At 49.3% G+C, this 21,570-nt stretch overlaps 1 protein-coding gene and 1 long non-coding RNA gene across 3 annotated transcripts in view; one reads left to right on the top strand and one right to left on the bottom strand.

Moving 5' to 3' along the window:
• Positions 1 to 21,570, bottom strand: part of CLIC5 (chloride intracellular channel 5) — a 106,119-nt gene that overhangs the window by 19,233 nt on the left and 65,316 nt on the right. For both annotated transcript variants that reach the window (XR_006966074.1, XM_047101439.1), the window contains exon 4: positions 17,350 to 17,456. Coding sequence is in view for 1 of the 2 variants with exons in the window: in XM_047101439.1 (XP_046957395.1) it covers positions 17,350 to 17,456 (107 nt within the window). In the remaining variant the exon portion in view is untranslated. The remainder of the gene's footprint in view (positions 1 to 17,349; positions 17,457 to 21,570) is intronic.
• LOC124528086 (uncharacterized) lies at positions 1,454 to 10,212 on the top strand. Its single transcript, XR_006966081.1, has 6 exons — positions 1,454 to 1,511; positions 6,549 to 6,637; positions 7,400 to 7,500; positions 8,155 to 8,257; positions 8,484 to 8,978; positions 9,708 to 10,212. It is a non-coding gene; the product is annotated as an uncharacterized LOC124528086 (long non-coding RNA).

Here is a 21,570-nt window from a genome sequence, read left to right as displayed (position 1 = left end):
CTTTTGTGTACATAGTCTGTACCCTGCAGGCTCCCCCCAGTGATAACTTATCAACGGGAAGAGAAAGAGAGACAGAGAAAGACTGGGGCCAGTGGAAAGAGGAAGCTTCAGAAACTCCCGGGGAGGGTGCGAGCTGGCTGCAACAACCCAGAGAGAATGTGGTCCCCGTTGGAGCCCTGCCCAGGCTTCAGCCACGGGGCGGTGGCGACCCCTCCTGGCCTGTCCTTAAGCAGCGGAAACTGCATCTTCCACAGCGAACACGTATAACATGCATGTGTGTTTTCTATTAGGCTTTCCAGAAACTCATAAATGGTTGTAAAAACCATTGTGCTAATAGAAAGAACGACATAAATGCTGACTGAAGCTATTAATGCTGGTTGTAGTTTATGTAGCAGACTGAATCAGGCTGAAAACTGTTAGATTTTTATGGCTACTTTGTAACAGGTTATTTTTAACTATCAGGCCATAGATTAGGCTCAGCCCTCATGTTCGAACATCAAACATCGGGAATGAACGAGTCAAGGGAGACGCTTTCTCAGTCCAGCGTTGGGACCTAGGCATGTTCTTTCTCAACGCTCCCTGCAAACGCTCAGGCTGAAGTGACTTAGCCACATTTTGCCCTGTTCATCCTCCAATGCCCACATCTTTTGTAGAAGAGCCATTGACAAATTTAAGAATCGTCACGCAGCCACCACAGCTCTAAATTTAAATAATTACTGGTTTCTGTCATTCTGTCACTATCCTGTCTGGAAACTCTCCCCCAGCCGCCCATTCTTTCAGTTGTTAATACGTCACTCTCCAGCGCCCTCTGTGGGTGGGCCAGGTTTGGTGTCCCTCGCCTCTCGCGGATGTTGAGTCATGACTCCCTAAGTAAAGCTGGGGGTTGTGTAGTATATTTGGAAAACCCACACGGTAGTTGTTCCGTGGTTTATGAACCGATTTGATCACCGTTTCCTAAATGACCTACCTACTCTTGTTTGAAAACTCAGCACCACGTGCATGTTAAATAATGAATTATTTCAATGTCTCATGTATACAGGTCAGGTGCACAACTGCGGGACCAGCGGCCTGCGTGGAGATCCACACTCGGCCATTTACTAACTTGGGTGGGCTACTTCACCTCTTGTGCCTCAGTTTCCTCCTCTGCAAAACAGAGATCATAACAAGGGACACCTTGTTAGGATTGCCATGGGGGATGCCTGGAGGAGACTTAGAACTACCTTCGTCTCTCGGCGTGTGGTTCTTATGGGCAAGGCGTGACGCTGCTGATGTGTAAGAAACAAAGCATACAAAAAAGCTGGTGAGTTCTTAGAATTGCAAGAAAAAAAAACCTGCTTGGTAAACATTGTGCTTGACTTGTCCTCCACCCTGAGGAAGCCACCCCAGATGATTTACGCAGTCTTTTGTTGAGTTTTCAGCTGGCCCTTTCACTCTGACTCTGCTGTCGTAACCACAGTCCCACCAGAGTGAGCCTTGTTCCTGACAGTCATGCAACGGGGCAACCTTAGAGGGTAAGTTCAGCAGGGGTTGGGGGCGAGTGATATTTTGCAGAATTCCCCAGATATACCACAGTAATACCCACCCTCCCCCGCCCTTGCTCAGAGGAGTCCTCTGGGTGCCCCCACTTGCCCCCTCACGGCTTACAATCTGCGGGGAGAAGCTTTAGTTGCACGACGTTAACTTGTATCTTGTAAAGTTTGAGGTAAGAGTGTTGCAGATTAAGTATGCAACTTTACATTTCTATTTCTTAAAATCTACGTGGAGTAATGATTCAGATTTGGTTAACCCCAACGGAGAATTTGAAATACTAGTTTTTGTTTGTTTGTTTGTTTTTGGCATGGCCAGATCAGATATTTTCACGGTAGTTTTTGTGTGTGTGTGTTTTAAATCCCCTTCTGTTGAAAATGAATTGTATGGAGAAATTCACTCTCACCTTCCTGGTACCTAAAAGAACCCAGATTTCTTCGTAGTCACGTGCCCAGTCAAAAATACTTATGTTCCCAGACTTTTACTAGAGAAGGCCAAATGACCAAATTATGACCAATGAGATCAAGGTGGAAATTTACGGATGGGCTTCTGGGTGAGAAAAGACCGACACAGCTGCCCTTGCCTGGAACTCGGACGTAATGTCCGGAAGTGGAGTACCTCTCTTGTGACATGAGAATGACAGTCACACATTAACGGTAGAGAATCAGTGCTCCAAGGATCTAGATCGATGACTTCTATGAGCAGCTACAATTGCCTGGACCTCTCTACTCTCTGGCCTTCTTGTTATGTGAGAAAAGCAAACTCTGATTAAGAAGTAAACATTTAGAAAGAGTGCTTTAGAGCAGGGCATGGCACATAGTAAAATGCTATGTAGGTTTTTGCTAAGTAAAATAAAATAAATATTTGCTTTGGTGTCTGTAATCAGGTTTCTATTATATGTGGCCAAGCACTGCCCTTGCCAATTCACGTAGATATCGTCAATATTTCTTTATTACATTATTATTCTAGCACCTTGTGCAGTGCCTGGTACTGAATAAGTGTTTGTTGAAAGAATGAGCTATTCAGTAGGGTCTGAGGAAAGGTGAGGGCCCCTAAAATGTAACTCTATATGTGTCTATATGCTTATGCAACTGCTTTATCTCGTTAGAGGGCCTACAATGGTTCCCTTTCTTTGTGTAATGGTAGCCCTCGGTCTCTCGGGGACGGATGAAGGGATTTCACTTGTTTGGCCTGGCATACCCTCCTGGGGGTGCATCAGAGCCAAATGCGGACAGGTCACCACCAACCTGCCCCTCTCTGCCCGGTGACACAGGGAGGACTGAGGCCAGGGCCAGGCGTAGACAAAGTGTTGAGTAAAACCCGTCTTTGAGGTCCCCAAAACAGAAACAAAACGTGGGTCAGATTGTTCTTATCGATTGGTTTTAAATGTGGTTCTTCCCCACCCCCCCCACCATAAGGCTGCATTTAACATAACAAAGGTGGTACGAGCATTTATGTATTTTCAGCTCAGAGAGAGTTCTGGTCATAGGACAGAATCAACCAAGCAGACGCTGGGAAGTTTCAAAAGCAGCCACGAGAATGGAGGGCAGGGGATATGGGACAGGCTTACAGGTAAAGCTGGAACAGGAAGCAGATGGAGGCAATGGCCGCGACATTGATGAGGCAGGGTAGACCCTTTTATCAAACGTCTCTTGGGTACCCGAGCAGACAGCACAGGTGCCTCTTGAAGTGTCTGGGAGATGACGCGTTCATTCAGCTCACAAACGTTGGCTGTGGGCCAGATGCTGAGCTGGGCTCTCGAGACAGTAACTAGTGAGACGCACACAGCACGTGTCCTCATGGAAACTGCTGCTCAGAACCCCGCTTCCCAAAGCTCCCTCCTGGACCATCAACACTGAATCATCTGGGAGCCCTCAGGCCTCACCCCAGACCCACTGTGTCATTATCAGTATTTTACCAAAATCCCAGGGGATTCAAACGTGCATTCAAGTAAAAAATGACCTGAATAACACGACAAACAAACACTGGGCACATAAGTCCTAAACGTGTCTCTTTAGCTCATGGGTCTACTCAGGCGAAACTCACGCATGGGCTTGAGGGGGTGTGGGGTGCCCTCTGGAAAGACAGCTCTAGAGCAGATTTTTTTTTTTTAATTTTTTTTTTCAAGGTTTATTTATTTTTGGGACAGAGAGAGACAGAGCATGAACGGGGGAGGGGCAGAGAGAGAGGGAGACACAGAATCGGAAACAGGCTCCAGGCTCTGAGCCATCAGCACAGAGCCCGACGCGGGGCTCGAACTCACGGACCGCGAGATCGTGACCTGGCTGAAGTCGGACGCTTAACCGACTGCGCCACCCAGGAGCCCCTAGAGCAGATTTTTAAAGAAAGTCAGGGGTTTTAAAGTCAAAGTTCTGTGTGGCAACCTTCCGCCCCCCTCAACGAATTATCTAAATAACTGATAAATTCAGAATACCAGACTGCATTTATAACCCCTTGGCTTCAGTTCCCATGCTTCAGCATCACTTAGTCTGTAGCAAAAGAGTTTCTTTTATTTTAAAAAAAAAAAAAAATTTTTAACGTTTATTTATTTTTGAGACAGAGAGAGACAGAGCATGAACGGGGGAGGGGCAGAGAGAGAGGGAGACACAGAATCGGAAACAGGCTCCAGGCTCTGAGCCATCAGCCCAGAGCCCGACGCGGGGCTCGAACTCACGGACCGCGAGATCGTGACCTGGCTGAAGTCGGACGCTTAACCGACGGAGCCACCCAGGCGCCCCGCAAAAGAGTTTCAAAGCTGAGAAATGCCTGTTTGTCCCGTGACCATCATGGCTCCCTCATGTCTCCGGAACAAATTTTCCACACCCCAACTTTTCCCATGTGAAACGGAGAGAACGTTGTCCATCCTGCCTGGACAAGATAGTGACCAATTTGGCAAGGAGAGTTTATGATTGAGGTGTTTGAAGTTTGCGAGAGAAAGTTTAATACGCCACCTGGATTTCACATCTTGTCATTCCCCAAAATGGGGAAACCCAGTCTAGATGCTAATTTCCCCAGAGCCATTCTCCAACGAGAGTCAACAGAGGAGAGAGAATTTCCCCTCAGAGCTACGTTCTAATGACGGAGGAGAGGTTATGAGTACAGACATTGCATAACCAACTAGAGTACTCCTGAGCCGCTCCTGGGTGGCTCAGTCGGTTGAGCGTCGGCTTCGGCTTGGGTAATGATCTCATGGTTTGTGGGTTCGAGCCCCGCGTCGGACTCTGTGCTGACAGCTCAGAGCCTGGAGCCTGCTTCGGATTCTGTGTCTCCCTCTCTCTCTGCCCCTTCCCCGCTCACCATCTGTCTCTCTCTGTCTCTCGAACACACACAATGAAGTGCGGACACACTCAACGCGCACACTGCCGCACTTCTGAGGCCTACACACCATTACGCTTAACAGTACAGCTGTTAGACCCATGTCAAGTCTTCTCACTAACACAACTTCGCATGCAAGCACATTTTTCAGATTAACGGATACACGTCCTGTTTATTTAAGGAAGTATGTAAAGGCCTCTGCTAGTACCTGGAAATATCAGAACACACAAGAGCCGTCTGTGTGTGTGTCCGTGTGTGTGGAGAGAGAGAAACGTATTTAGCTCTCCCGTATAAACTGCACAAAGACAAGAGGTGTCGGTTGCACAGGATGAGGTAACGGTAGCCAGAGGTGAAAAAGCATTTAACTCGCGTTCAAATTAGTCATTTAATGTTCCTTTATTCCCCAGGCCTTGATCTGAGGCCAGGCCAGGCCAAGCGAACTCGTTCTGGTCAGACGGCGGGAAATTCCACCACATGGAATGGTGTTGGTGGTCTCCACTCCCCTCCACTCCGGCCGGGGAGCCCACACAGCGAACACGGGCTCCTTGCACTAATGAATGCGCCCACCCACACAGGACCTGCCCCCCCCCAACCCGGCCCCTGCCCCCCTCCCCCGCCCCCTCCCCGAGCGGGCCCCGTCCACATGCAACCCCACCGCCAACCGCCTTCCAGAAATTCGTTTCAGAAGCAAAATTTGCTAAATTATAAATGGCCAGCATCCGCCTCAATAATGAACCAAATCAAAGACCCTCTGGAGGAATCCTCTGGGCAACTTCTGGGAGGTGCCAGAAGGAACTACTCACGCCTTCCCCTCCCTCTTGCTCTAAGCCTCAAGGACCCCACCGCCTGTGAGGGGGCACATCTATGCAGGACGTGCCAAGCCTCGGACGTGGGTCCCACTGAGCCTAGGTTATTTGTTTTTCCTTGTTAAGAATGCTAATCAAAGCAAAACTTTAACCCAACAAACAAACAAACAAAATATCCTGAGTTGGCTACTTGCACGCAGGGGTGGCCAAGGAAGGCAGCCTGAAGGGTTCCTTTATGACCAGAGGCGTTTTTGAAATGAGACAGCAATGGCTGCTTTACGAGGAAGTGGCAAGACAGTCACCTCGTTATCCTCACCGCTGTGGTGGTCTGGGGACCACCCAGGAGCCTCCACCATGATAACAGCCTGGGCTGAGGTCTTCTTCCAGGGAACCAGTTGTCCCGAGTTGGGACATAGCTACCTTTCTCCAAAGAATAGGTCGGTGTTTCTGACAGAACAGACATGGAACCCCACTGGCTTCCTCGTTCTCAGTGGACTAATTAGAACTCACATTCCTGCCTTCTTCCCATTGCCTTAGCTCTCCCCTCAGAGCATGACATTGAATGAGAGGAGGGGCCGTGCCCATCCCCTTGGAAAGACTGGGCCCACCGGGATATGGGGCTGAGGGTTGGGAGGGAGGAAGAGGAGGGGGAAATAATCACCTTGTGATTGAAGTGGCTTGGAATAATAAATACACACGCTCTTTTAAACATGGCTCGCCACATCCTGGGGAATCTAGAGAAACGTTCCACATCACCTCCCCAACCCTCACTCCCAAGAGTAGTTGGCTTTCAGGACGCTTTGGGAGAAAGCACAGGGCCTTTGATAAGAGGCTTGTTAGTTCTGGGCTAACAGTCCTCCCAGACCGCTTTGAATCCTTTCAAATATTTTCCCATTTTAGGTCAAGGAGGTTCATAACGGTAAACACCGAAGGTGGCGGAAGGGGAAGAGAGAAGGGAGAAAGATGCGACCAGGACAGTAAGTTACCAGGTAACCAACGACCTCTCTGGAGGATCCATTGGGTCTGGTGGACATGCCCTGCTCTGGGTGTAAGAGAAGATGGCTTTGAATCCCCAAGGGAGACCTGGGCCTCGTCTTGAACCCCCAGTTTGGGCATAACTGTGTTCCATGCAGAGGATGCTTGAAAATCCTTAGGCTAAAAAGGATTAGCCCTCTCTGGCGCTGATTCCTCCAACCGCCAGAAGAGGGCAGCACATGCTTCTACATCACAGCGAAAGCCGCGCTACCCAATCCAGAGAGTGGACACGAGGGAATTTGGGAGAGGATTTGTGAAATAAGCAGCAGCGGTCGTGGCAGCTTTAGCTATCGTATATTGGTGCCCATGGTGTGCTGGGAACTACCCTAAGGGCTTTAATGCATTAATTCATTCAATTAACAAGACCACGCTACAAGAAAGAACACTATTATAATCTCCCTACTATAGACGAGGAAACTGAGAAGTATAGAAGTTAAGAGAACTGGCTACTGTAATCTGAGACTACCTGAGACAGAGGTCAGCAAAGTATAGTCCAGGGGCCAAATTCAGCCCACTGGGTGTTTTTGCACTGCCCTCAAGCTAAGGATGGTTTTCACATTTGGGGATGGTTGGAAAAATTCAAAAGAAGAATGACATTTCATGACCCCTGCAAATGACGAGAAATTCAAGGTCAGTGTCCGTAGGCAAAGCTGTACTGGAACACAGCCACACTCACTTGCTTACGTGTTGTCTGTGGCCGCTTTCTCACTCCAAAGGCGAAGCTGAGCAGTTGTGACAGCCCACAGTGTTGGAAAAATCTGCAGAATTTATCATCTGACCCTTTCCAGAAAACGTGTGCCGAACCCTAACCCAAGGGGTAAGTGCTACCTGTTTCTAGCCACCACAGACACGTTCCCGGACATGGAGTTAGGACAGCTAGCCTAGAGGGATCCGGAAGTAATGCTGACCTCAGGTCATTTTCTTTCCACCAGCATTTCTGAGAATAGCCTACGTACCACGTTTCATTTTTTCACACCTGACATCTCTGAAGTCATACTGCTTCTGACAATCACAATGGTTAAGCATATTGTTTCTCACAGGTAGTTAAAATAGTAAGGTCTTATCCTAGATGACACCTTAGATGAGGCAGCTCCCACCTCAAAAGTCCGGCCGCTTTTTGTACCTTTCCATGGATGGGACGCTCACTTCTTTTGCTGGGAGCCCATTCTACAATTTTAATGGCAAGTGTCTTAATATCGGGGTGGCGCCTGTGAGCCTCAATTTCCATATATCAAATGGAGATGGTCTAAGGGAGTGACGGGTATATGTTAGGAAGCAGGTACTTGGCCACTGGGATAGGGAGGCGCGTGCACAGTGGCTACAAGACGAGCCTGTCTGCTGGTGTGGTCAGCCAGTCGGGCAGGCTGTGAGGTGGAAGGACAGGAATGAGTTCGTGGGGACACAAACCACGGGGGACATGGCAAGGGAAGGAAAAACTTCCAGTGTTGCAAACAGATTCTTTTTCCACCAGCATCAGCCAGGAGCATGGATGGCCCACCACATCACCTCTTAGAAGAGAAGACAGGACAATTCAAAGATTCGGGCCTGACGGAAGGAAGAGGCAGGGAAAGCAGGTGCAGCTGGCTTGGTCACATTTCCGTGAGGGCTCTGGGGGAAGATGAAGGGAAGGGGGGCGGGGGGGGGGGCAGGATGGGAGCAACTGATATTGTGGCGATATTCAATCACATGTCGGTCAAGTGGGACTGGTCATCCCAATGATGAGATGAGCTCGCAGAGTTTTCCGGGACATTCTAGGGGTCCTCTTCCTGATATGTGGTTTTGGATTGCCCATTTTCTCAGAATCAACCTGGAGAGCCCACTGCTTGCTTCCAGGTCCCTGGAAGTGAAGCCGCTGACAGGAGCCTCAGGAAGGAGGAAACCCTCGCCCTTATTCGTAAACACACGACAGCGGCTCAGAGAACTCCGTGGCTAACGGCAACTTGTGTGTTGCAGCCAAGAATCTGGGGCCAGGAGGCGGCAGAAGGAAGCCGTGATATACTCTCCCTCCCTCTGTGGCGGGGCAGCCAGGTTTGGATTTGGGGTTGGGGAGGAGGGAGAACAGAAGGCTAAGCCCCAAACAGGTGCTTTTCATTTGGGGACATGTGTCCTGGATTTTCTGGGACAGTACCAATTTCTTCTAATTTGATTATTTTCAATGAGGGCAATTTGTTCGACATCTGATCTTGAGTTTGGAAAACGACGGCCACTACGCTTATAACTTAACGAGGGCACCAGCTCAGTCTCCGGTGTGAAACCCTACTCTCAACACAGAGCACTCTATCCAGCACATCACAGGTACCCGGGGAAGGCGTTTAGGACTTTGCTTAGGAAGTCAGACGTATTTTATTAGGACAAGTACTTTAGGAAGAGTATTAGGACCGCACAGGGTCTCTTGCATGAGTGGAAAGGGGCCCGTCTCTGCAAGCACAGCCCAGGAGCCTGAGAGTGAGGATAAAAACACACAGGCACGGGCAGGCTGCGATGGAACAGAGTAGGCAAGCTGGTGACACAGGCCTGAGTCTGCAAAGAGTTCTCTCCTGCTCCTCAAGAGAGGAGAGGAAAAAAAAAAAGAAAAGAAAATACATCGCAGGGGTAATACACACCAGCAGGGTCGGGGGCAGGGGCAAGGTGGGGCCAATGCCTGCAGGGAAGAGACCGACAGCTTTGTCTACAGACAAAGGAAAGGGAAATCAAAGGAGGCCAAAGGTCAAGGTAAATGAAAATAACAGCTCCGCCAAGCCCGGAGTCCTCAAATCAATAAAATTTGTCATTCTTCCGGGAGGTTGGTAGGTTTTTGTCTCCTGGGAGAACCCGACTGTAGCTGACCGGGGGTCCCTTCTGGCTTTTGTCCGCTGGTAGGTTTAGAGCCAGATTTGCGGTGTGCGTGTGTGTGCGGCTCTCGGAACTGGCTGTTTTAAGCTCACCCTGAGCTCTGTTTTATGGTGCCCCCCGCCTTGTTTTTCTTTCTCACCTCGTTCTGCTGTGCTGCTCTGCTGGGCATGGGCTCTGGGAGCGGTTATGAAGTCTTTCCTGAGCAAGCGGAGTATACATTTGAGGATAACGAGGCGGCTCATCAGAGGGAAGAACACAGACACAAAAATAGAAGAAAATGCTACACTTGACGGGGGAAGAGACGAGGGGATTCCAAGGAAGCCTTGAAAGCCGGAAATCATGCAAATTGGGAAAAACACCATTCGGCACAGAAATGTGGGGTACCAGCAGCGTGATGAGTATGCGGTTAGAGGAGTTAAAAAAGGAATATGCAAATGTGGCTGGGGAAAGCCATAAGGCTTCACAGGAGGTGTGGACGAGATAAAAGAGACGGGGTGTGAGGCTTTGTACACCCCTTAGGAGGGAAGAGAGTCCCGTGGAAGTGGGCACGTGCACGAGATTGGAGATGGGAGGTGCGGTGTGAATGCAACAGGAGAAATATTGGATTGTCTTAGTCCGCGTGCATACACATGTCTGCTCCCTCTCTGTGCAAAAAGAAAATGGGGAAAAGTACATGACAATACAACACGAGGGGCGCCCTGGATGACTCTGTCGGTTGAGGGTCAGTCTGACTTCAGCTCAGGTCATGACCTCACAGTTCATGAGTTCGAGCCCCGCATCGGGCCCGCCGCTGTCAGCACAGAGCCTGCTTTCGATCCTCTGTCTCCCTCTCTTCCTGCCCCTCTCCTGCTGGCGCGCTCTCTCTCAAAAATGAATAGACATTTATAAAAAAAAAAATACAACACAAGCCAACAACAACATGAATAATGATACTGGAGCAGGAATATTAAGTGTATCTGGGGAAACGTGATAGGGCTAGAAGAAATGTAGAAGGGACTTTAAAAACAGTGATGAACAGAGGGGTGCCTGGGTGGCTCAGTCGGTTAGGAGTCTGACTTCGGTTCAGGTTCACAGCTTGTGAACACAGTCGGTTCACAGCTTGTGAGTTCGAGCCCTGCATCGGGCTCTGTGCTGATGGCTCAGAGCCTGGAACCTGCTTCGGATTCTGTGTCTCCCTCTCTCTCTCTGCCCCTCCCCTGCTCTTGCTCTGTCTCTCTCTCCTTCAACAATAAATAAACATTAAAAAAAATTTTTTTAAATAGTGACTAACAGAGAATTAAAGATGCACATTAGACCCTCCCGTCAATCGCCTAGAGTGCACAGTATATACAGAAAGTGAAATAAACCTGTAGACTTAATAGGATAAAGCATAAGGAAAAAGGGAAGTTGTGAAAAAGTAAACTAAAAATACAGTATTTTGGGGTGCCCGGGTGGCTCAGTTGCTTAAGCGTCCGACTTCAGCTCAGGTCATGATCTCACGGTCCATGAGTTCGAGCCCCGCATCAGGCTCTGTGCTGACAGTTCAGAGCCCAGAGCCTGCTTCGGATTCTGTGTCTCCCTCTCTCTCTGCGCCTCCCCCACTCACACTCTGTCTCTATCAAAAAACGAATAAATGTTAAAAAAAAAAAAATTTTAAATATAGTATTTTACCCCCAGATTAGGGAAGTAGCGAAAATGAGTTTCTTGAAAGCCCAGGGGTTGGGCAGAGATTTTTAGAGTCTTGAAATGGCAGTTTGAAGGTTCGGAATGCAAAAGGGAAGACGGGTGGGTATTCAGAGAGAAAAGCCCAGGTCCTCTTGGAGAAGACAGAGTGAGGGAGACAGGTTTAAGGAGGGTGTAAAAGAAACCCTTCGAGGGAAGGGACAACCAGAGAGGCAGCGATGTCCCCGTGGCATGGTGCCGGAGCAGGATGGGGTACGGGAGCCAGGAGAGCCAGAGCTGTGGGTCGGGGCTGCCGCCAGGTCACCGGACCTCCACGTGTGGCGGTGGCATCTCAGAGGAGGGTGAAAGCAGTAAGTCCAGGAGGCAACACTTGCAGAGAGAGGTGGAGGACGTGAGCGATGTAGGCCCAAGCGTGGAGGCCTGAAGGTGGAGGCCAGGCCACCGCTGCACTCTGCCTCTCGGGGGAAGCAGCATGGCAATCGGGGTGGGGACAGAGCTGACCGCCGGTCACACCTCACCACCAGGTGGGTCACCAGGTGTGCCGAAGACCGGATGGCCAAAGCTGGCGCCTTCCCCTGGTCCTCCTGCTGTAAACCTTCCATACTGAACCAGCTACTTGCCCCTGCTGGATTGAAAATGCACCGTGCAGGGGCTCAGAGCAGGGGCTCCTACAGCCGAATCCAAGCCCAGTGCTGCTCTCTCCATCCTGAGATGTCCTTTCTCAGGCCACGAGCGCTCCCTCCTGGTGAGCTCTGGATCCCATTCCCCCATGGTCTCCTCCTGTGCAGACCTCCCCTCCCCGCCAAAGGAGAAGGGCCCTGCTCCTCTGGCCAGCCCGGACTCTCTCTGGTGGTGTAGGATCTGAGACATGGGCAGCTGCAGGCCAAGGGGATGTATCCAGAGAAGCTGCCCAAGGACTGCTCCAGGCAGCTGTGTGCGACAACGAGGCTTCCCGTGACCCTGTGCGCAGCATTTCATACCACGGATCACTCTTAAAGCAAACAAACGGGGGCGCCTGAATGGCTCAGTCCGTTAAGCCTCCGGACTCTTGATTTTGACTTAGCTCATGATCTCATGGTTCGTGGGTTTGAGCCTGCCATCGGGCTCTGCACTAGCAGTGTGGAGCCTGCTTGTGATTCTCTCTCCCTCCCTCTCTCTCTCTCTCTCTCTGCCCCTCCCCTGCTCACTCTCTCTCTCAAGATAAAAAAATAAACTTCAAAAAAACACTTTCCTTCCTCAACTTCAACATCTTTTCCGTCTTCTACCCTTCCTAGCTTCCTTCTTTACTCCCTGGCTAGACCTTAACCTTCCTCCCTGACTCCTCTCTTGCTGCCCTCCCATAAGTATGGGTGATCCTTCATGTTGTCCCTAGTGCTCCCCTCCTCTCACTCATGGACTTAACTATGTGTAATTGTAATCAAAATAATATAGTTATAACCTGAGGTACATACAATTATTGTGCCCATTCTACAGATGAGAAACCGAGGCACACAGAGTTGATATGATGGGCCCAGTGTCACAAGGCCAGCAAGAAGAGAGGCGAAGCTGGGGTCTGAGCCCCAGGCAGCCGATGCCAGAGGCTGCAAGTTGGAACCACCACACCGTTGCCTGTAGGGTCCTTGGTTCCCCCACGAACCAGGGTGGCAGTGGGGATCCCAAGTGATAAGAAAGTAAGCTCGCGTAGGACCTTACTCCATGGGGGTCTTGGGACATTCTGATGAGGACGTCAGTGCTACCTTTAAGCGGAGTGAAGAACAAGTTTGGAAAGGGAGCATGGAGGGGCGTGGAGATGGAATCAGGTCTCAGCAGACCAAGGGGACCAGGATCGGGTAATGACAGAAGGAGGAGGCTGAGCAGTGATAGACAACCTGACAGAGCACAGGACCAGGGCTTCGGGGTCAAACGTAACGATCCCGAAGGTGTAACGGGTGGAGCCAGCTCACGGACCCTCTTTGACGTGTCCTGCGGAGAGGAGGGAAATGCAACAAGAAAATGGGAAACACTGAAACAAGTGGAAATGAGCTGACACTAGCCGGAGATTTGAACGTGCTGGTTGCGGGTAGCGGGAGTATGAGCTAAGGCGGTAGCGTCTGATGCGGATATTCGTGTTGGTCTCATTTTGTTCAATTAGCAGCGAGACCCAAAGTGAACATTCAATGAGCATTTACCACGGGTCAGGCACGGTGCTAAAGGATTTACAGGCACCGACTGATAAAGCAAATGAGTCTGCATTACAAACCTGGGATATGCTATTAATTGCCTTCTGTGGCAATGAAGACATTGAAAGTATTATTAAGTATATTTCGGGGCGCCTGGGTGGCTCAGTCGGTTAAGCGTCCGACTTCGGCTCAGGTCACGATCTCGCGGTCCGTGAGTTCGAGCCCCGCGTCGGGCTCTGGGCTGATGGCTCAGAGCCTGGAGCCTGCTTCCGATTCTGTGTCTCCCTCTCTCTCTGCCCCTCCCCCGTTCATGCTCTGTCTCTCTCTGTCTCAAACATAAATAAACGTTAAAAAAATTAAAAAAAAAAAAGTATATTTCACAGATGCAGAAACAGAGGCTCTGAGAGAAGTCTCTCTAGTGAGGTTGTACAGCTAGACGCAGCAGACCTAGAATTCCAACCCCGGCCAGCAATTGCCTGTTTATATGTTTTATAGCCCCTGGTTAGCTCACTGATGGCAATGACTTTGTCTCATCTGTCTTCACAACTCTAGAACCTAGTACAGTGCCTGGCATTTAAGAAAAGCTCTTTAAATTTTTTTTTTTAATGTTTATTTATTTTTGAGACAGAGCATGAGCGGGGGAGGGTCAGAGAGAGAGGGAGACACAGAATCCGAAGCAGGCTCCAGGCTCCAAGCGGTCAGCCCAGAGCCCGACGCGGGGTTCGAACTCACGGACCGTGAGATCGTGACCTGAGCCGAAGTCGGACGCTCAACCGACAGAGCCACCCAGGGGCCCCAAGAAAAGCTCTTGAAACATTAGCTTTGACTTGTGGCCACTCCATGCCATCTGTTTGTTGAGTGAATAAATGACTGTGTGTACAAACTGGGGGGAATTCTCTTGTGTGCTAGCTGGGGATGGCTCCCCTGGATTGGGTCTGGGGACTTTTAATGTTGTGTGAAACAGGGAAATTTTGAATGGCAGTCCCTGTATCCACCGTGGGAGTGGAGAGATGACCCAGCATGCAGACGATGTCACAGTATTGGGTTTTTTCACACTTTGATGTCATGAGGGCAGGAAAGGAACAAGCCATGGCCCTTGTATATATGGGGTCTGAGAGGTATTGGGTGGGCCAGAGGGGAGGGAGGGAAGGCTTTTTTCAAGAGAAAAAAAAAGTTGAAAACATATAAGGGCCAATCTGAAGACAGGACATTGAAGAAATAGATACAGAGCTGAAGATTCAGAGAGAAAAATGGGAAAGTGGTATAAGAAGGCATGTCGGAGGAAGCCGGGGGTCTCTTGCTGAAGTTGTCACGAGGGGCTGCCTGCCACAGCTGGGATAAAGCAGAGAGGGGTGTGGACCGTCTTCCAGGTTAAGGGGCCGCATGGGGTGGACCATGGCGTTACTCTCTGCCTTGGCTTCTGGCTTGCTAAGCCTCAGAACTTTTGGACCCAGTAGACCGTAACTCGGGGATAAGGGTGGAGGGAAGGAAAAAGAAAGGAAAAGGGCAGGGGTGGGGGTGGCCAAGCTACGGTGACAGGGGAGGAACAAATGCGTGGCATCTAGCTCAAGGCAGGAGAAGAGACCGGCACAAAGGGCCATGAAGGGGATGGGCTCCCTGGGACAGCAGAAATGCCGGAGCCCTGAAATGTGCAAATGAGTCAGGGGGAGAAGGAGTCAGGAGGGCAAAACCCGACCCAGAGAAAAACAGGGTGAAAGAGAAGAAGTGGAAACAATGAAAATTGGAGAGTGTTGAGTTTGTAAGAAATTGATACATGATGTTCAGTGGAAACTGCTGCTCTGGGTTTGGGGATAGAAGAACTGTAAATACGGAGAATATGTAAATACTGTTTGTAACTTGAAAAATCTGGAGGGCTCAGATGAGAGAATCCTCCCGAGGGTGCTTTGACAAGTATGAAGGAAGGTATTTGTGGCTGAGAAGAAAGGGCCCTGGATGTAGAATCTGCAAACCGGAGCTGAGAGCTGAGAGCCAGTCCTGGCCCGGGGGGGACAAGCACGAACCACCGGTCGGCTCATTTGTCTCGGGTCCCCAGCCAGGCAAGCCCGGCCTGCCCTCGCACACACGGCCGTGAGGGGCCACATTCGTGCCCTCAACAGAGCACCACAAACTGGGCGGCTTACCACACCAGAAATCTGTTCACCCACTTTTAGAGACCAGAAGTCCACCATCAAGGTGTCAGCAAGGCCACACTCCCTCACAGGGCTCTGGGGCTGGCTGGGGGAGAGAGTCCTTTCCTGCCTCTTTCAGGCTGTGGTGGCCCAAGGCGTCCTTGGCTCCTGGCCACAGCACTCCAATCTCTGCACCACGTTCACAGGAACCACCCCCCTGCTCTCTGTGTGCCCTCTCCCCTTCTTACAAGGACGCCAGTGGTTGGATTTAGGGACCACGCTAAACCCAGGATGATCTCATCTCGAGACCCTTAACTAATGATATCTGCGCAGATCCCATTTCCAAATAGGGCCTCAACCAAGCAAGAGCACGGAGCATGTTTAAAATATCTCCACATCCCTTCTTCTTCCTCTTCTCCCCGTAGGCCACTCTCCTTATGGCGCCTCTTCACGCACCTCTAATGGCTGGCGTGGCCCACAGGATAAAACCCAACCTCCCGGGCTGACGCTTCAGGCTCTGGCCACCCTCCCCAGTCTCTGTCACTGGCACTTTCCCAGCTCCCCATCACCTCCTCCCTATAGTCACAGCCAACTGACTCCCCCTTAACCTTCAAGACCCAGGGGAAACCCCTTCAAAGCAGCTTTCTCAAAGGCCCTGGGGTACATTCTTCCTGCTCGGAACCCCTCTAGCAAATATTGCTTCCCCTTCCCCATGGCAGCTAATGAGCTCTTCAGACTCCCTTGCCTCTTTTCTTGCTCTTTGGCTTTTTGTGAATTTAAGCCTTTTCTTCTGCACCAGCCAGGTTTTCAAGACGGGGAAAGTATCCGTTTCTGGTTTTCCTAGAATCTAGTCTGTGCCTGTTACCACCCAGGTCCTCAGTAACTGTTAACCAAAATATTTACTTTCCACGGCACCAACTCTGTTCCTGCCAAAGTGTTCTTCCCTTTCCCTGCATGCATGGCTGCCCCTCCTGGTCACCTTGTCCCCAAAGATGTCTTTCTCCTCTGATCTCCTAAAGCGTCTAGCATTTCCCACCTTGCTTGGGTCCACTGTGTGTTACTCTGATGGCCACTCATTCACAAAGATTCATGAAGCCCCTGCTCTGTTTGGCTCTGTGCTGGGCTCCAGGCTCCCACCCTTAAGGTGCTCCTTTTCCCCCTTGAAGGCAAGCGAACTTTCTCATCCTTCTTCTTTTTCCTCCCGGGGCCTATCACAGTTCTTCAAGTGTTACCCGCGCTCAGTGTGAGTTCTATTCAAATTGCTTCGGCGAGTTCTTAAAGGAAAGGCCAAATGAGGGACTTAAAATGCACTGAGCTTAAATGAGGCGCCCAGACCCCTCCGAGAAGGCCTCATAAGAAAACTAGTCCTGGGCTCTGTAGCCAAGGCCAGATGGAGGATGAACCAGGTCTTGAGATGTGGCTTCCCCAGCACCCTCTGCACTTGCGGTAGGGCAAGGCTCTGCTTGCCGTCCCACCATGGCCTCTGCACAACTCCTTCCTTGAGCAAGCTTTCAGGGACTGGAAGGAAGTTGGAATATGTGGCTCCAATCAGGGCCTCCTGAGAACACAGGCAGGGTTATGAATGTGGCACAAACGGACAGTGGTATGGCCGAGGCAGGAACCTTCTGTGCAGACCATTATGATGTGCAGTAAGGCACGCTCAGAACACAAAGTGCATCCCTCCCTCCAAATTCAGCAGAAAGGGCCACGGGCCGTTCTCTTGCACTAGACAAAGAGAAGGATCTACAGCCCCTTGTCACAGGGGACACAGGTGTGGGCGAACAGCAAGTCGCATGGGTTCCAGGTGCTTCTCTGGCCTAAGTACCTGAAGTGCCCTGGGCAGGGGTCACTGCTGCCAGGGGCTCTGGGAAGGGAGCCACTCACCAGCATTGTTTTGCTGCTTTGTGTTTTTGATGTACGCAGAGAACTTGGAGAAGATGTCGATGCCTGCCGTGTTGGATTCCCGGTGTTTCGCAGCCAGTTTGGGGTACCTGGAAGGGAAGGCATGGTGTTCTAGAATCAGTGAGAACTTGGAGCTCCTTTACCCCAAACGACTAGCAACATCCCTGTTTCTAGTTTGATCTACAGATCTTTGGGGGGATCTTACACCTATCCTATAGGGCAGATGGGCAGAGAAAAGGGAGAAAACAGAGGCCAGTGAGGTTAGGAGAGTTGCCTGGGGGGGGGGGGGGGGGTAGGACACAGTCTGTGGGCAGAGAGCCAGAAAAACCCTTCAGAGGGCCTGGGTGGTGCCCTCTTCAGAGATGACCAAACAGCGTTTGGACAAACAAAAGGACTCTAATCAAAATTCTAGAGGAGTTTGTCTCTACACCAGGTGGGGTCCTTGAGGTTTCCCAAATCATATTAAAATAACCAGCCACTGCCAGGCTTGTGGTGATAATCCTAACTGTACTGAGCTAATTAATTCCAGGGGCCAGGGGATACTAAACACCTTGCCGCTGAATCTTGGAAACCATTTCTCAAAAGAAAGGGTACCGTTGGTCCTCTTTTTTTTTTTTTTTTTTAATTTTTTTTAACGTTTATTTATTTTTGAGACAGAGAGAGAGAGAGAGAGCATGAACGGGGGAGGGGCAGAGAGAGAGGGAGACACAGAATCTGAAACAGGCTCCAGGCTCCGGGCTGTCAGCACAGAGCCCGACGCGGGGCTCGAACTCACGGACCGCGAGATCGTGACCTGGCTGAAGTCGGACGCTCAACCGACTGCGCCACCCAGGCGCCCCCCGTTGGTCCTCTTCTGAAATATCCTTCCCACGCACTTCTTTTTTTTTTTTTTTTAATGTTTATTTATTTGAGAGAGAGCGGTGGGGTTGGGGCAGAGAGGGAGGGAGAGAGAGTATCCCAGGCACAGGCTCTGTGCTAAGCGTGCAGCCTGACCAGGGGCTCGAACTCATGAACCATGAGATCACGACCTGAGCCCAACTCAAGAGTCAGACACTTAACCGACTGAGCCCCCCAGGTGTGCCTCCTTCGCACACTTCTTACTTGTGTGAGGGAAAAAGATGTGGAAAGCACCAGCCTCCAACAGCACAAGTGTTTTCAGTGGTTTTATTTCCAGGCATGGAGACAGATTTGCAATGATCCAGCCTCTCACCTCTGCACAGTCTTTCATGTGAAGACAGAAGGATACATGAGGCAGCCCGGAGTTAGGACTGTTTTCTATTGGCTCTAAAACTGGACGAGGTAAGGTTGCTTGTGTGGGAATCCACGGCTTTGACCCCCTCAGCACCATCCAAGTGACCAATTCAGACCAATTTTTCAGAAATGTTATTTCACAAACATTTTATGCGTGCAACCAGGCAGGGGTGGACGGAGATGGGGGACAGATGCGTACTTACACAGTTATGTGGACCTTTGTGATCTCTGCATAAATAGCCGGCTACTGCTCACTGTTTGACTGCTTCATGTTAAAAAGCAAAATGCTTTTTAAATTTCTTTTAACGTTTTAAGTAATATGAACCAAAAAGTCTCTAAAAATTACTTGTTGCTCTGTTTTTCCCTTCCTTTCTTCCTTCCTTTCCTTCCTCCCTCCTTTTCTTTTTCTCTCTCTTTCCCCTTCCTTCCTTCCTTCTTCCTTCCTCTCTCCCTCTCTTTTTCTTTCTTTCTTTCTTTCTTTTCTTTCTTTTTCTTTTTTTCTTTTTCTTTCCCTCTCCCTCTCTCGCTCTCTCTCTCTCTCCCCTTCCTTCCTTCCTTCCTTCCACTCCTCAAATGGCCCATTAGGTAAGACCGTCCACTCTTGGGCCATGCTAGGCGGCTGTTTAATCTCAGATATTGCTATCAGAAGAGTCCTCAGAAGGTCACTGGGTCCAGCCCTCTGCCATCAGGCAGATACAGAAGGCATTATGGTCCTCATTTTACAGGGAAAGCAACCAGAGACCAGAGGTAAAATGGCCATTATAAGGGCCCATGGATAATAAATGGTTGGGGGACCCTGAGAATCTGGCCTGCCCCTGGAGCAGTGTTCCTCATATTCAATCACATCACTTCTCTGATATCAGCAAAAGCTACATTGCATTGAGTGCCTGCTATGTGCCAGGCACTGTTCTAGCCCCTTTATGTGTATTCGTCATTTATCTTTACAAAACTTTTGCTATTATCGGGCTCATTTTCCACATGAGAAAAACGAGGCCCAGAGAAGTTAAGCAATTTGCCTGAGGTCACACGGCTAGGTAGCAAAGCCGGGACTCCAACCCAGGCAGTTTCACTTTGGAAGCCCAGCTCTTCAGGCCCTTGTCCTGTGGCCTCTCACGGACTCTACTGTTTACCCTTAAAGCCCCAAAGCCCTCCCTCCAGCCTGGCTGAGCACCATGAATGAAATCTCTCTGTTCACCTGCAGAGGGCGCTCTGAACAAGTTCAGCACACAGGTCTTCTTGAGTACACCGGGAATTATCAGATTCATCTGCTATAACTGCGGGCACAACACCGTTTCCTGCAAGATGCTAGGTAATCCAAGATACTGAACTTAGGATCAACCTTCCCTATTCTGGCCTTTGGATGTGGAATCTGGCATGCCCTTAGAACTGATTGCCTTATTGGGTGTTGTATGTAAGCGATGAATCACGGGAATCCACCCCCGAAACCAAGAGCACACCATATACACTGTATGTTGGCCCAAGTGACAATAAATTATATTTAAAAAACATTATTTGGGATCCTGAAAGAAAAAAAAAAGAATTGATTGCCTTTATTATTAATAACTACCAAGGGCTCTTTGTTTTTGCTTGATAAGGTAAAGAGAGAAGGGCCTGGAAAATGCATTTTCAGTGGACTATTTGTTTGGATTTGTTGTTTTACTTTGCTTTATGCCATCATTCGGTCAGACTTGAAACAATGTGACCATTTCTTCACAATCAGCATGGGCCCAACATGGGTAGATAGAACCAAATCTAAGACAGATAACAAAGGGCCATGGTGGTAATACTGTCCAGTTTTCTAAGTACTATGATTTACTGAGATTTTACTGCATAGCTTACTGTCCCATTTGAAGTTTGTCTTTGTGAGAAATGTGTATCCAAATATTAATCTCACCGATTTCGGTAACTAGACTTGAGAAGGCTACTATCCAGGATGTTAAGTACATTCAATGCAGCTCCATATTTATACCATATTTTGTATATGCATAGAAGTGGGCTGGCTACAGAATACATTCTGTTTCTCTAAAAGGCTAAGTAAGAAATAGTGTTTCATTCATAGAAGCATCTTTGAAGGTTGTGATGTGGTCTAATGACAATCAGAGATGATGAATTGCTCTAACTCCGGGGTTAGTAAACTACAGCCCATGTGCCAAACTCAGCCCAATATCTGTTTATATACCTCTCATGAGCTAAGGATAGTTTTTAACATTTTTAAATGACTGAAAAAAATCAAAAGGAGGACAGTATCTTGTGACATGTGAAAATAATATGAAAAATAGTATTTCCGCGTTCCTAAGCTCTATCAGAACATAGCCACGTCCGTTCATTTCATGTTGTCTGTGGCTCTTTTCGCTCCACAACAGCAGGATTGTGACACAGACTCTATGGCCCCTAAAGCCAAAAAGACTTAGTATCTAGCCTTTTACAGACAAGTTTGCTGATACCTGCTCTAACTGATGACAATTTCTCTCCATTCTATTTTTAAGAGATCGTATTTCAAATGCATTCATCTCAGACAAGCACTTAAGTTTCATTCTGGGATGTAAAACAGTTGGCTTCTCATAAGAAAAAATTTTTTGTACATATTAGTGGGAAAAAATATATATATGCTATAAATATATATATATATATATATATATATATATGCGCTATGACTAGCTTAGGATCCCAACTGACATCTCACTTCAGAGACGACCATGCCACTGAGCAAAAGGGGCCCATACAATAAAACCAACATGCATTAAGCATCCAGCAGGCCCTGTCTGTCCCCGGGGTTGGGGATACACTGGAGAAAGAAAGACAATTCTCCTGCCCTCATGAAGAGGCCTTAGCTGATTCTAGGGTCTCTCCTGACAGTTGAGTGTTGACCGTCCTTTTTCTAATCAGCTTAAAAGGGGATGGACCTCCTCTCTCCCTTTCCCTTTATTTCTGCTTCCTCACCTCACCAAATCC

The sequence above is a fragment of the Lynx rufus genome, unplaced genomic scaffold (genome assembly GCF_022079265.1).
Source record: "Lynx rufus isolate CCGP_SWC_20201006 ecotype Redwood Valley unplaced genomic scaffold, mLynRuf1.p SCAF_6, whole genome shotgun sequence".
Classification (NCBI taxonomy): Eukaryota; Metazoa; Chordata; class Mammalia; order Carnivora; family Felidae; genus Lynx; species Lynx rufus.
This window is presented reverse-complemented; position numbering and strand designations above follow the sequence as displayed.